Source organism: Mangifera indica, chromosome 15, assembly GCF_011075055.1.
Source record: "Mangifera indica cultivar Alphonso chromosome 15, CATAS_Mindica_2.1, whole genome shotgun sequence".
Taxonomy (NCBI): Eukaryota; Viridiplantae; Streptophyta; class Magnoliopsida; order Sapindales; family Anacardiaceae; genus Mangifera; species Mangifera indica.
In genome coordinates, this window is record NC_058151.1 from 2468207 (window position 1) to 2484429 (window position 16223).

Sequence of the window (16223 nt, forward strand, 5' to 3'; positions counted from 1 at the left end):
GACTTTGACTTTGATTCTCTCAATTTGACTCTGTTTGAATTTTTGTCGTAGCGTGCCGATACCTCTTGTTTCAATATTCAAAGTATTTATTGTCATTTCACCCAAATCTTTCTAATGAACCTTCTTAGCAAGAGGATTATCCTTGACCACAATAAATTTTAATTCCACAATACTAGTTGAGTTACTAATTGTTGCCCTCATGAGCTCCAAATTGTTTGGTGGGATTGCCAAAAGAATTAGGGTATAACTTCATCATCAAAATAGATTTTTAAAGACAACAATTGATTCATGCATGATCATATTAAAATTATTCATATACTTTCGGATTAAATAATCTTTTAGGATGTACCTTGTTATTCGTAGATGGTTTCTTATACATATTAGACAAGATCTGCATCAATCCTTTTGTGGTTGTTTCCACCTAATTACTTGCAACATTCTTGGTCAATGTTGATTGAATGACTCTTAATACTTGTTTTTTGAGGATTTCCTATTCTTCATTTAACATCTTTTCAGGTTGCTTTCCTAATTAATAGAGGTAGTTGTAATTTTCTCCATTCAAATGATCTTTAATCTGCATCTTCCAAGAAGTGCAATTTGTTCCATCGAACTTGTTGATCCCTAAAGCATATACTTCTTCTCCAATCATAGCTTTCTTCCTCAATCCTAACCTTTGACACCAATTGTTATAAGGATTTAATCGGATGCTAAAATATCCTAAATCCCTATGAAAGTAAAAAATAAAGCAAACAAAGGACTAGAGATAATCACACACACAAACACAAGATTTATTGTGGTTTACTTTTCATTTGAAAGAAAAAAATTACAAAAATCTCATGCAAGCCTCACAAATTGGCTTGCAAGAGATTTCCTACTTGTGGACTTGCCTACTATTGTAATATTCACTAACTCTAGGGTTACAAGACACATAATTTCGACCAAAGAAAAGGAGGATGTGGTGATCATTTGTATTTTTTTTAGTACCTGGAGGCCCTGTTCATATTGGCTAGATGAGTAAAGTTAAGATATAATGATTAGACGTACAATAATTGTATCAGACAAATTAAGTTTTCACAAGCGTGACATTTATTCAAACCCAAACCTTCTCTCTGAAAATTTTAATGTTCTATCAGTTTTGTTAATCTGATCAATTTGTGTTCATTTGTATTTTAAATGTAATAAAATCTTAATTTTGATCTATTTACAAAGACCAATGCAATATACAAATGAGCATATTCCCAAATGTTCTCATATTATAATAAACCTGGTTTAGAATTTGGATTCCTTTGTTAATTAATTAGACTGTATCCTCTAATTATCAGTGAAATCGAGAGGTGTAGGAATTTTGTAGTAGATGATAACAGCAGAAAACAAGGATTATTGAGTGGAGTTAACGCTTCTCCAGACTGTTGAAAGATTTTATGGAATTTGACACTTCAACTTCACTCAAATACCACAGCAAATAAAATCTTCCAATGTCTCTTAGTCAAATAACAAATCAAGAAGTTTTAGACTTTGACAGAGTAAATTCCATTAATTTTTATATATAAATCCAATAAGTTCTGTAAATAATATATGTAAAAAAAATAAAATTATATGTGTTTATTTTAAATATAAAAATAAAGACATATTTGATACGTATTATCAAAATTAATGATTTTAAGTTAAAAATAAAATAATATTTAATTATTTAATATCATATAAATAAATATTCATTTATATATTTAAATTAGAGATATATAATATTAAAAAAAAAAAGAAATTAGAAAGGGGGGAGGGGGGGCGGGGGTTTATCTACTTTTATCTGTTTAATCCTATACTATTATTAAAAAAAAAAAAAAAACTAAACAAGACAATAATGATTAGATTCATCTAAATCAGCTATTAAATATAAAGAATCTTCCTCGATTTCAGCTTTGGTTGGCTTCTGTTCCTCAACCTCCTTGCTGTCATCAACCACCACAGCTCCGGTCAGCTCTTTGGCTCTTTGTGCCGCAAAATCCCAATCAGTTCTAGTCAAAACCATCAACATGGTCACAACACATGAGCCCTGTGCGACCAATAGACCTAACCATAGCCCCTGAAAGTCAAACCGTGCATAGAATGCTAACCACACTGCAACTGGAGTTCCAACCAGGTAAAAACAGCCCAGGTTTATGTTTGCTCCAACTTTAGGCCGAGCGGTTCCTCTTAAAACTCCACAGCCTGTTGTTTGTGGGCAGTTTCCTAGTTCACAAAGCCCGATTATGGGTAAAACAAGTGATGTTAAAGCGATGATTTCCTTGTCTTGAGTGAACATGCTAGCCCATATGTTTCTGACAGTTACGGCAAAAACTAGGGCCGAGAAACCGAGCATGAAGCCGCCACAAAGGCCTACAATTGCGGCTAATCGTGCTTTGGATGGCTGGTTTGCACCCAGTTCGTTGCCAACTCTTGTTGATACACTGAAGCTTAAAGATGATGGGAAGATGTAGATTAGTGATGTGGTTTGTATCAAAATGCCCATTGAAGCAACTGTTGCTCTTGGATTTAACAGAAGACCACATAGTAAAATCATGATCTCATACCACCACCATTCAAGGCACACTGAAATGCAGCTGGGAATGGCTAAATTCAGGAGGGATTTCCATTCTTTGAAGCAGTCCATGGAAAATCCTCCCCATGTTTTTTTATGGACACCTGAGATGAGAATATAGATGATTAAAGATGTTACAAGATTGAAGTTAGTCCAAATCCCACTAAGAGCCACGCCTTTGATGCCTAAATTAAGGTGTACGACAAGAAGGTAATTGATGGGGATGTGTAAAAGAATTGATAGCGTGGCACAGAAAGTTAGAGGCAAAGTTATTGATTGAGTTCTAAGATAGGTTCTTAAAGGGTGTAAAAGAGACTGAGCTAAGAGGTCAGGGATAGAATAAAGAAGATATGCTTGTGCTTCTGTGGCTATATCGGCATCTTGCCCACAAAAGAGGAGAATACGCTTCATGTTTAGCCATAGAAGAGATATGGGAATTGAAGTTAATATAAGCAGAAGTACAGTTCTTTGCAAAGTGAGGCCAAGAAGGGTGTGTTTTTTGGCACCAAAAGCTTGACCACAAATGGGCTCCATTCCCATAGCGAGACCAGAGAGAATAGAGTAGCCAGTGATATTAGCAAAGCCAACGGCAAGAGAACCACCAGCTAAGGCAAGTTCACCAAGGCGACCAAGAAAAAGCATGGAGATCATTGAACGAGAGTAGAGCAAAAAGCCAGTTAGTATGACGGGTAAAGCTATTTTAGCAATGGAAATGGCTTCTTGAATGGCAAGAGAAAGATGGGTCTTTTGTGGTTTTTTCTGGGTTTGCTCATCACTCGGCCGAAGCTTCAACTTTTGTGGGGTTTTGTCGATCAATGGGGCAGACGTGTTGGGCTCAACGGAGTCTTTGATTGAGTGAAGGTAAGGGTGATGATTTGAAGCACATTTGGGAGAGAGAGTAGAAGCTGGAAACTGGCACATTCTTCCTTGTTATGGGCGTAAAAATGTGGCTATGGTTTTTCTTTTTGAGTTGAGAGAAAAGAGAGAGTTGGCCTTGGAGGGGGAGTTTTGAAAGAGCTAATGGGGGGGTTTTATAGAGGTTTTTCAAGACGGCCTTTGGTTGGAAACTTTGCTTCACTCATATATTTTGGAGCTTCTTAACCGTATTCTTGTACAACAGTTAATTGAACAGCCACCCTGTTTTTTATTTTTTTTCCTTTCTTATTTTTTCCACTCTTCCAAACAAGTCTTCAACTATATCCATTTTTCAACTTAAAACAAAAATTTCATACATAGACGTAGATCAACTGTTGCATTATAATAAAAATGGTCAAAGTGGATTTAAAAACGTTTTGAAAAAGGGCCTCAGAAGCCTTTAGCAGAGACGGCAAAAACTGTTTTTGGACTTGGTTACTATGAGCCAAAAGGCCCATAAGTTTGGACCCATGAAAGTTGTTTGACACTTGGAATTTTTGATATATTTAACCAAGTACTGATCAAAATACAGCCATTGCCACCCTAAAATTGTCCGCTGTGTGACTAGACAACTAAGCGATTGCAACACTAAAGATTTTTTTTAAAATTAGTATACTTATATTTCAAATATGATGGCTCCAAAGAACCTGTCTTAGGTTGTAGCACCTTGTTTTTCATCGGCGGACCACTACAAGAACCTTAAACTTCATAACAATTTTGTTTATCATCCCACCTTCTTGTTATCTTTTAATGGTGGAAAAATTCAGATGGCGAAAAATTTTAGTTCTTAAAATGAAATGGAGTTCATTGCTACAGTGGGTTGCAGTTTTTGTCGGCAAAGGGATGACAAAATTGAAGGAGAAGTCCGTTAGGGGATATGTATAATACTTTTAATAAGAAAAGTGTTAAATTCTAAATTATTGAAATTTATTAATAACATATTAAAATCAAACTTTTGATTTATCTAATATAATAATTGTAGAGTCGCTCACCAATCTAAGATTTTACCTACTTGGATTGGTTGTCTATAAAAAGACAATTTGATTCAAATAAAAATTATTTGTTTAAAAAAAAAGTATTAAAGATTGAGTTGTCTCATTGGAGAACTAAAACAAGAATAATATTTACACTCGCTAAATTATCTATATAAATTCATATATGAATGCATCGCATACTCGCACTAAAATACATCAATTTATATGAATAAATTATTTAGAAAAAAATGAGTGTATTTTTATTCTTACAACGTTTTCTTTGTTTTACACGGGGGTTTATTGTCAACTAAAATAATGACAAATGGATGGCAATGGTTTGGTCTTTCATTTTGCCTTATACAACAGGTTGTCCCTCTTTGCCCACGGGATTGGCTAGATGGTATCCTTCATTTTGACTCAACTCAAATGAGTCAACACAAGCCTCTCCCTCATTATAACTACGTGTAGACATTTTTTCAAACATTTCCAGCATGATGTGTAGTGATTTAACTGAAACCAGATACATGCATGAACAATTTTTCTGTTTTTCAAAAGCCCTTTTTATTTTGGCCAATGGACTATTCCCATCCAAGGTTTATTGAAAACTCAAATTGATATCTGTAAAGTATAAAAAACTTAAACTCCTATCTATGTATTGTTAAAATTAACAGATTCAATAATTTAAGGGGAAAAATTATCATTTAACTATAATATATTAAAAATAATAAAACTTTTCTCATTTCCCCGTTAATTTCAAAAACCAACAATTTCTCCCCTAGATTAAAATTTGAAAAATTACACTTTCCCATAGGGTTTCATTTTCACCCAAATTTCTTCAACGTCGGAACTTAGCCACCATCTCTCTTTTTCTATCGTTAACGGTTACCCTCCTAGCAAAATCTCTCTCTCTCTCTCTCTCTCTCTCTATGACAATATCACGACGAAGACGACGCCCTTGTCTCTAACAAAGATGATTCATCTTCATTAGATATGAGAACGTCGTCTTCAAAGTGATGTTGTCATAGAGAGAGAGAGAGAGAGAGAGAGAGAGATTCCATTGGGAGAGTGATTGTCGGCAGCAAAGAAAGAGAGATGGTGGCTGAATTTTGGCGTCGAAAAAGTTTGAGTGAAAATGAAACCTTATGGGAGAAATATAACTTTTCAAAGTTTAATCCAAGAGAAAATTATTAGTTTTTTAAACCAAGAGGGAAAATAAAACAAGTTTTATTATTTTTAATATATTGTAGTTAAATAATGATTTTATCCTTAAAGTTAACCGAATCTATTAATTTCAATAGCTTATAAATAAGAGTTTGAGTTTTTTTCTACTTAGACCAATTTGTGTTTTTCGATAAACCTAGGGTGAAAATAAGTCTTTTGGCCTTTTATCTTTTGGTAGGACTGTAAAAAAAAAAAAAACTTGTTATTTGTGAACTTTCTACGTAGAAGGCACGATCTAAGGAGAAAAAGGGAGCAAAGTTCTGCACGTTTGAGGCACCTAACTCTAGAACATGGGTTCCCATTTAATCTTTTTGGAATATTTTCTTTCTTTCTTTGTAGTTATAAGGCTTTTTTTGGATGCTTATTATAATCTAACTTTCGGTGATCCTTCGGACACGAGCACACTTTTGATAAATATATAATTGAATATATAAATTATGTATTATTACATGATTGAATGTTATTTTATCTTTAATTTAAAATTATCTAATCATTTGATAATATATATCAAATATGTATCTATTTATATATTTAAAATGAATCAGTATGATTTTATTTAATAAAAAATAACACAAAAAACGTGAAGTTGGTGGTAAACAACAAAACAAAAATGGCCGCGTCAATGCCCATAGACTCGTGCACTTACCTAAAATGACTTCATTTTCATTTTTCATCGGGGAAATCATTAATATAAATTATACGCTTTGAGAGAAATCAATGGGAAGCAATGATGAAAATAGAATCCTTTCCGGCCGACTAAATCTGAAGCATGAACTGAAATTAAAATTTTGATGTTTTGTTTGAAACTCTAATATCAAACGGCACCGACAGTTGGAAATCAGCCCACTAAAAATTATATTCATCAAGAATGGAATGAATGAACATCAGTCAAAATATTGTATTAGGCATGCTTTTTACTAGTGTTTGTGTTGAAAATGCAGACACTTTTGTGCATTTTGGAATAAGTGAAAGTACAGTTTAGTCAAGGGAAGAAAAAAGTGTCATTAGCGTGGATATTAGTTCTGTTCACTTTGCGACTGTTGTGTCAATGGAAAATTAGGGTTTATCGAATAGGCAGGCTCCTCCTTATGGTCATACTGATATCATTTAACGTAGCTTGCGAGGTAATTAAAGATGATGGCAACATGACACCAAAAAAAAAAGGGTTCAAATTATGCCGATTATTAAGGTCTAAAGATTAAAGTTCTGTTTATATTTCATGGTTTATTCATAATCTAATTAATTTATTTCATTCAACTTGATTAGTTGAACACACTTTAAAGATGGAATGTGTTTACACTATGATTTCAAATGGATTAGTTGAATACCATTTAAAGATTAAATGTGTTTACACTATGGTGGTGGTAGATACTTGTCTCATTCAAATTTAAGTTAGTTTGACTTAGTTGATTTTAGAGGGTGTTTGTCTTGATTTTATTACTGATTTTATTTTTGTTTAGTTTGTCAAGTAATAAAATATTATAGTAATTTTCTATTATCAATAATGATATAACAAGTAATATAAGGTGCTCTAATTACTATCTTTACTAGTAGATAATATAAAAGAAATCTGATTATTATCACCATTTAAGATATTAAAAAATTATCAAGATAATCTTGATTTTATTATAATTTTATCTTTAAATATTAATTTTTTGATTTGCACAAATATTGATATATTACCATATAATTGGATAGTTTTTAATTAGTTATAAAACAATATCCAATTATATGATGATATGTCATTCTTTGTGTGTATTATTTATGCACATAGTTTTATTGTAATTTTTTAGAATTAAAATACACTCATTTTTAATTAATATAACATGTAACATAAATAATATTTTAAAATAATTATACAAAAATATTTAAGTGAAAAAGAAAAATAGTATTATTATATTACATCTAAGTATCTAACTAAACACAATAATTATTTGTATTTATCAGTTTTTATCAAACATAATAATAATTTATACTTATTAATCTTTCAAATCCTCATTTTGCTAATAACTGATCCAATATTACATTCCATTCCATGAGTTAAAAAAGCTTATTGTCCAAATACATCAATGGAGTGCTCTCACTATAAAAAGCCAAGAATGGGATCATCTCATTCCAAATGGCCGAGAGCTTGAAAAAAGAAGCCTATTAGTCTAGAAATAATCTCTTGTTTAAACCGCTTTTAACTATAACTTGATCTCCATCGAGAAAGTTGGCCAACACAGACGGTAAGCTTAAAGAAGAATCATCAGTGATATCATAATCAGATATTCCTTTGCGGAAAGACAACACCTATCAGATTGAAGTAGTCAACAAATAAGAAGATTTGGACTAATCTCAAGTATACAAGAATGAAATCCATGTTAGGTCAAACAATGAGGGATATATCAAGATAAATTCTCTTAAAGTTTCAGCTCAACCGCCTCTAGTCTAAAACTTTGTTTCCTTTGAACAAGCCACTATTTTCTAAGACAAAAAAGCTCCTTTCTTTTATTTTGTTTGAATCGTTAAAGCCATTCTTGTTCTTCGTTTGTTGTGTTATTGTCTACTTCAATTAATTTAAAACCCTTTCTTATTTGTTTCTTTGTTGACAATCGACACTGGTCTGAATCCAAAGATTTGCCGCTCTCATGTTTTCTAACCATGGCATTTATTTATTTAATAACAATTCTATATTCCAAAAAGGGTGGACATCATATAATTGAAAGTTATTTTATTATTAATTCAAAATCATCCTACAAAAAATAACACTATATGATTAGACACATAGTATGATATAATAACATTTGGTTTGATGATTTTAAAATGAGAAAAGGAAAATAATTGCATAACCAAATCATAAATTATCATCCCAGTTTGTATAGATAAGTTTGTATAATTTGCTTGTACATATAGTTTTATTCATTTTATACCCCTATACTTTAGGAAATTACAATTCAACCTTAAGAGGTTTCAAAATACACACTTGTTCCCCTATTGTTCCTTCTCAATCATTGGATGGTAATATGTAGGGTTGGACTCGAGCCGAGCCAGCTCGAGCTCGGCTCGGTCGAGCCCGAAATGAGCCGGGCTTGGCCAAGCTCGATCGAGCTTGAGCTGGCTCGACAGATTTTTTGTTAAAATTTTTTATACAAAATGATGTCGTTTTGACCAATATATATTAAAAACGATATCGTTTTAATAACAAAAAATGAGTCGAACCGAACTCGAGCCTGAAACGAGCATGTCTTAGTCGAGCTCGGTCGAGCTCGAACTCGAGCCGCTCATATATGAACCGAGCCAAGCTTGAGCTCAACTCGGCTTGAATCCAGCCCTAGTAATATGATTAGGGGTTACTTTATCCGTAATTTAAAATTACCTAATCACATGATGACACATCATCTATGTACCTATTTTGTATACTGAAAATATATATACATAATTTTATTGTTTCAGAAATAGTTTATGAGTAATATTATATATACAGACAAATTAAACAAACTTATTCATACAACTTGATATAATAACATTTGATTAAGTTATATAAATGATATATTCATACAATATTTTTATTAAATTTAAAATTTTAATTTTATTGATAATCTGGTAAATTGATAAATCTTAAAAGTTTTTATAATTGTCGCAAATTATTACATAAAATAGCGGTGTTTATAATTTTAACAATTACATGGATAAATAGAATATTTGATCATTTTACAACAATTTTTGAATACTTACGGCATATTTTAAGTTTTCATTTTAAAAAACAGCTTTGTCCCACCTTTTATCCAATTTTTTTCCACTTGAAACCCTCCACAATTTTATGGTTCTACGTATTCGTAATTATATATTAAAAATTGAACCCAAAAAATTACAAGTATTTATCTTATTTTTGTTAGTAGATCCACGTTATTTTGCAAGCAACTTAGAAAATTTAAAATGTTTTATATGCTCTCCTAATATATTATCATTTTCTACGTATTCGTATGATTCATTTGTAAGGTTTATATATGTAACATTTAATTCATAAGTTAGTAATGTATTAAAATAGAAATCGCAAGAAAAACTCATCAATTAGATGAATAGCACATGTACAAAGAAAGAAAGATAATATATGATTTCTATTAAATACTAAATTCATAATTTTACTCACAAAACTAAATCCAAAAATTTTAACAAAAATATAAAAATGATACTTCTTAGTGGTTCGGAGGAGACAGAGAAAAGATGTGTGATATTATTTGGACATAAAATAATTTAGAAGAGACGTTTGAATGGGATAAGATGTTATTAATAAAAATAAATTTATTCGTCTTTGAGTTTTAAGAGAATTATCTTTGATAGAATAATTAAAATTTGTCCACAGCAATGAAAATATGTCTCAGAGGCCCAATACAATGAACTTGAAATTCAGGGGGCTAACCCATAAGTAAATTCCACCTTGGATATAGTAATAATAGAAAACCCAAATGAATAGTTTAGGTGAGAAAAGAAAAAATTCATACCTTATCTAATAACATATAAGATTAAACTCTTAACTTATTTGATTTAATAATTTTGGAATCGGTTATTAAATCCGAAGTTTATTTTGTTTAGTGTGTTTGATTTCACTTCAAAGAGAACGATTTAATTCGAATGAGATTACGTGTGTTGAATGAAAGGTGTTCTGCCTATAAATTGTTACCGAAAATTCAACACCCTAAACCACATTTGTCTTTGATTCCTTTTGATAAATTATGCTTTAGAATATACTCTTCTTTTATATAGTAAATAATAACATCACTTTTTATTCTTTTACTTCAACTTTACATACTTTATTTAATTCACTTTTTGGAACAAAATTCCCTACAAACTTGACACTTTAATATAATCCAAGTATTATATATAATTTAAGTTGATTGCAACACGGCTAATGAGATTGAAAGGTGTCTCAAAACTTGCATATCATGTGCCTAAAAACAATCATATTTGTGTTTTCACTTATATGACTAGTCGTTAGATAATTGATGTACCAATTGATTTTATTATTTTATTTTTAATTTAAAATTACGATTTTTAAAACCAACACAATTGTTACCGGATTGTACGGGGCATGTAATGTAAGGTAACATAAGGTAGTGGAAATCAGATGTCTGAAAAAGCAAATGCAAATTGTGGGTATGACGTTTCCACTTGTGGGTTTGCTTTTCCTAGTGTCGGGATAAAATTAGGCAGAGAGCAATTGAGGCTACTTTTAATTTTTACCATTGGATTTGAATCTTGAACAAGACAAGGGATAAAAAGCACAATATTACCACTTGTTCCTTTTTATTTTATATTCAAGACATGTTACTTTCTAAATTCATAATCTATGATTTGATAATGTTCAAATATCATCGATGAAATTCTAAATATTATGACCAAAGTATCACCTGTCCAACTTGGAAGAGTAATTTAACAATAAAATTGTATATTTATTTTAATTATATAAATAGATACATATTTAATAAGTAATTTTAAAATAATAATAAAATAATACTTAATTATATAATAATATATATTCATTTAATACGGCTAAAATCTCACCTAAAATGCTAATTTTTGATTTTTAGGGATGCTTTCTTTAGTGGATTTGAGGTCCAGCAGAAGCCTGTCTCCAATCCATTTTGATATTTTATTAAGCTTTTCAATCTCAGGACACACAAAAAAAAAAAAAATTCGTTCCCTTCTGCCCGTCTTCGGACGGAAACCATGTCTTTTCTCAGTTGATGGACCTACAGTTGTCTTTTAAAACTAATTTCCCTGCAAATAAATCAAAAGGTTCTCACCTTTAATTGGGACATTGCACCATCCAATTTGATATAATTTAAAAATTTTTCAAATCAAATTAAAAAAATAAAATTTAATCTAATTTAGATTAAAATTTAAATTAATTTAAATCATTCATTTATAAATATATATTAATTGATAAAATTAATTAAATTATCGATTTTTTAAAACATAATTTAAATATAATATATATATATATTAAAAATATAATTTACAATTTAATTCAATTTAAAAATCACCCAAAATGTAACCCAAATTAAAAAAAAATTTAAAAAATTCCTAACTCAATCCAAACTATTTTACAAACCAAACCGTAATTTTTAAATAATTTTGATATTATAATTTGAATCAAAAATGCAATAATAGACTTTACTCAAAAACCCAATAAGTTGATTATCTTGTCTTAAGCTAACCATAAACCTTGATGCCGCTGCAACTATTATAAAATTTACAACTAATAGCACCATGGGGCAAAATAATGCAGTCTACCTAATTGGTAAACCAGAGCAGAACGCGGGAGACGCATGAATCATGCTCCATAAAGTCGGGGCTCAACTGTTCATTGCCAGAAATAAAAGATCCATTGGTTTTTAGCTAAAACAGAAGTAATAAACTAAGAACTAAAACAACATCAGGGGTTCATGGGCAGACATTTTGATTTTACTTCAGCACAGTCGTCATTAGAGGGCAGTGCATATTGGATTTTAAATGGGAACAGATTCCACACAACTGCTACTGCCTTCCGGCTATCAAAGATCATCTTCAGTCATCAGCTGGGGGTGAACGACTACATAAGATATTAACAAGGTATCAAGTAAAATGTACAAAACTTGAAAGTGTTAACAAATGTGTCTAAAGAAAAACAATTAAGGAGAACCGAACCTGCGGTATCTGTCATTGTCAGGGCTCTCAGCTCCACCAAAATTAGGGCTATCCCTAGCTTCATGTATAGAATTTGGGCTGGGGCCACGACCGTGATCAGGACTACCTTCTCTCTCATAAGGGCTTCCACTGGCTTGCCGACCATTGTCTAGACTAGACCTCTCTCTCCCATATGGACTGCGGTTGGGCCCATGACCATTGTCAGGGCTTGGCTTCTCTCTCCGATATGGACTGCGGCTAGATCCATGGCCGTTTTCAGGGCTAGCTCTCTCTCTTCGGTAGGGACTACGGCTAGGGCCACGACCATGGTCAGCACCAGCCCTCTGTTTTCTATAAGGACTGCGGCTAGTAACCCGTCCATGGTCAGGGCTGCCACGATCTCTCTTATATGGACTCGGGCTGCGAACACGACCATAATCAGGGCTTGCCCTTTCTCTCCGATAAGGACTGCGGCTAGATCCACGACCATAATCAGGGCTTCCCCTCTCTCTTCGGTAAGGGCTTGGTGATCTCCTTCTGCCCCTATCAGGTGACCTGTCGCGACTCCTATCAGGACTATATCCATTCTTCCTATCATCATCATCACGAGCTGCATACTCAACTGATATAACCCGATCCATCAACTTGCTGCAAACCAGCAGATAAAAACCCATTGAAAAGGAGCAAAAAAATATTGAAAAAGAGAGAAATGAGATGATAATGGTAAAAGCAGACAGCAAAAACAAAGACATGAAGATCAACCCCATATTTGTAGCATCCAATGCCCTGGTAGCATCCTCCTGTGCTTCATATTGAACAAATGCAAAATTCCTTCTGATCCTTACACTCACTATCTTTCCATACGGCTCAAAGTGTCTTTCTAAGTCCCTAGTCCGGGTATGGTATGGATCAAAATTGATGACAAATAAGGTCTTGGAAGGTCTTGTATTTGAAGAAGGTCTTCTTGAACCACCTGGTCTTCTAATACCACGTTCATGCTACAACAAAGAAATGAAAGAGCTCTTCTAAGATGCCAAATAATCATTATATAACTGAAATAAGATGAAAAAAGTCATTTATCCAAACTACAAAAGATGTTGTACCTTTGTCCATTCAACACGAAGTCTGCGACCCTTGCGTCCAAACTCAGTCCGATCAAGCCCTCGAATTGCATCTTCTGCATCTCTCTCATCTTCCATATATATAAAAGCAAACCCTATATGCAATAGTGTAAAAGTTGAATAAATGTTATAACTTTCATAAATCTTGAAGAAAAAGTTAAGAGTCCTCCTGTAAAATGAATCTTCGATATGAGATGGCATTTTCTCCTTTCAGCATCATACAAGCCACCTAATCCTACCTTAGAATAATAATTTGGCAACCTCCGTGAAATCTATAAACTAACTGACCAGCAAAAGTAGTAACAGACCTTGTGTGATGAACTAAGTGATGTCAAGGAACAAGATTCCAAAAGTGGATGTCTCATGGTAGGTCAATGAATATAGAGAGCCTTCTTCATCTATTCTGATGCCTCTGTTGTGAGGTCGGCAATGTTTCTATGTTGAAACATGTCTGAAATTGAAGGCCGGGCAAAAGTCATGAGTAATGAAAAGGCAATGAGAAAAATGTGGTATGGTTGTGCCATTGCAGATGAGTGTGACTCTTCTTGTAAACAAGAAGAGGAAGCTCGTCACAGGCAGGAAATGGAATTCTGAGGAGTGCATCCATTAGCCGGGAGTATAGATACCCCAAGAAAATCCTGCGCCAAAGAAAATGTTGAGTATGGGGGTTCATGTTTCAAAAAAGATGTTTTTTCTCAAACATATCCTCAAACCCCCACTGGAACTCAACAAGGGATGGTTGTTCTTTTTGATCACGTATTCTGAGGTACTGCTGCAGGTAATGTGAGGAGCTGCCACTTCATGAATTGGACCAACTGAAGTTCCTTGCAAATGCTGGACTAAACTGTCCTTTACTTATGCGTGTGGTACCAAATTATTCACATCCTTTCATATACAGAATACTATGACAGAGTACAAGCATATAGGCAATTTTAATTCCACTATGATGAACAAATTTACTTAACACACTAAGTTAAAAATAGACTACAAATTTCATAAACATCTGCCTATAGAATATATAATAATGGAGAAAGTCAACTTCATACTCTATCCAACTCACAGCATTCTGCCTCTTCCTTCATTGTAAGGATAAATTAAATTCAAATGCCAAACTAAATCATTACTATTAAGAAAGTAAATATTTATTCCGACTTGCTATTTCATAAAGAAATTCAATCATGTAAAATTTCTGGAACCAAAACACTTGTTAATTAAAGCCCATAACAATTCAACTTATCTACAAACAATGATTTATACAGTCATTTTCTACAATTAAAAAAAAATGCAGTAACTGAGCCCTGTTTATTAAAAATCAACTGAAGAAACAAAATTTGAAGCAAATTATACAAAGCAATAACAATAGCCATTAAAACCATTAAACAAACCCACTGCTTGGTTGCAATAGTCAACAAAGGAACATAAAGAGACTTTGAATACTTACCGGACTTCATATCCACTCTATCAACTTTGCCATATCTTCTGAAAAGTCTTTCCAGATCAGATTGACGTGCATCATACTCAAAGTTTCCACAAAATATAGGCCTCATCATAGCTGGGCACAAAATGACTAAACACTTTCATTACTTGTAAAAAGGGATAAAAACAATATAAAACAAACATAGACTATAACTAGCAAATTTTGCACGTGTTATGAAGAATTTCATTTTATAGGAATAATCAAAATTTGATTTTTTGTACCATTTGCAAGTGCCTTACCAAACTTTTAAAAAGCATACAAAAAATACGAAATGAGAAACAGTCTATCATAAGCAAATATTAACCAACATTTACTTCCAATATGCTCAATGACGGAAGAAAGTAAGACTTAACAGCTTTAAAATTAATAAAGCTCGCTTCATGGGAAGCAGACAGCAACCATAACAGAAAGGCCATGGAAGAACTAATATTAATAAACACTGTATCAAGAAAAATCCTTAGCAGCCTTTGCAACCCCAGAAGATGAAAGTAGTTCGGATTTTTAATTTATTTTTTTAATCTAAAACGCAACCCATTAAACATTATTAAAATGTTCAAATTCTTTGAGATTGTTTTTTACCATTCTGCAGTCCCACATCAAACACAGCTTAAAACTGTGTGCTATAACCGAGGGTAAATACATGCTTAAAAAGTCTATCAAGAAGTTAGCTTTCAAGACATACTTACAAGAAAAAAATGTAAGTACAAAATTTTCCAAGCGCGGACACACACACACACACACACACACACATATATATATATGAACTAAAAGATTCTAGTAAACTTGTGTTATCAAACTAAATATCAATAACTTCACAATCAGATCTAAAAATTACATCGTAGTTAACCTAGATCTGGTCAGACAAATAATAAGATTCAGATCTATCATAAAAGAAAAATAAACTTCAGATCTGGGCCAAACTTGATACTTGGTTACGCAAAAGCCCGATAAAGATTAAAAAATTAAAGCTAAATCTCCAAATCAACAAGATTTCCAACTTTCTCTCGTAATTTCACCAGGAACCAAACACGCACAAAAAAAAAAAAAAGAAATTTCAAAAGAAAATCTTAGTTATGAGGATATAAAGTCCACTGCTAGTTCGTTCTTACCAGCGTGAGAGGCGATTGAAGGCTATGAATGGAGCTCCGTAACCTAACCCAAACAGTCTTCAGAGATACTTCAGAAACGGCCAACAAAAAGTAAGTCAAAAAATAAAGATAACGTTGATATATGCAGGGGAGTTATTTTTCGCACTCAAATTTGTTCGTAATAACATTTATGCCCCTTAAATA

At 32.5% G+C, this 16223-nt stretch overlaps 2 protein-coding genes across 5 annotated transcripts; both read right to left on the minus strand.

Moving 5' to 3' along the window:
- Window positions 1-1784: 1784 nt before the first annotated feature.
- LOC123198341 (protein DETOXIFICATION 49-like) lies at window positions 1785-3557 on the minus strand. The gene has a single exon (XM_044613034.1). The coding sequence runs from the start codon at window positions 3494-3496 to the stop codon at window positions 1844-1846; it is 1653 nt and encodes a 550-aa protein (XP_044468969.1). The 5' UTR covers window positions 3497-3557; the 3' UTR covers window positions 1785-1843.
- Window positions 3558-11996: 8439 nt separating this feature from the next.
- LOC123197841 (serine/arginine-rich splicing factor RS40) lies at window positions 11997-16171 on the minus strand. 4 transcript variants are annotated; one of them, XM_044612283.1, is made up of 6 exons: window positions 16041-16171; window positions 14896-15006; window positions 13437-13549; window positions 13096-13331; window positions 12355-12981; window positions 11997-12259 (listed from the first exon to the last, which is right to left on the minus strand). In XM_044612283.1, exons 2-6 carry the CDS (start codon window positions 15002-15004, stop codon window positions 12235-12237), a joined length of 1110 nt encoding a protein of 369 aa, XP_044468218.1. In that variant the 5' UTR covers window positions 15005-15006; window positions 16041-16171; the 3' UTR covers window positions 11997-12234. The 4 variants fall into 4 exon arrangements, with proteins under 4 accessions (XP_044468218.1, XP_044468220.1, XP_044468221.1 ...); XM_044612285.1 differs by having other exon boundaries at window positions 13763-15006; window positions 16041-16110; XM_044612286.1 differs by lacking the exon at window positions 16041-16171 and adding an exon at window positions 13763-14092 and having other exon boundaries at window positions 14896-15012.
- Window positions 16172-16223: the final 52 nt, after the last annotated feature.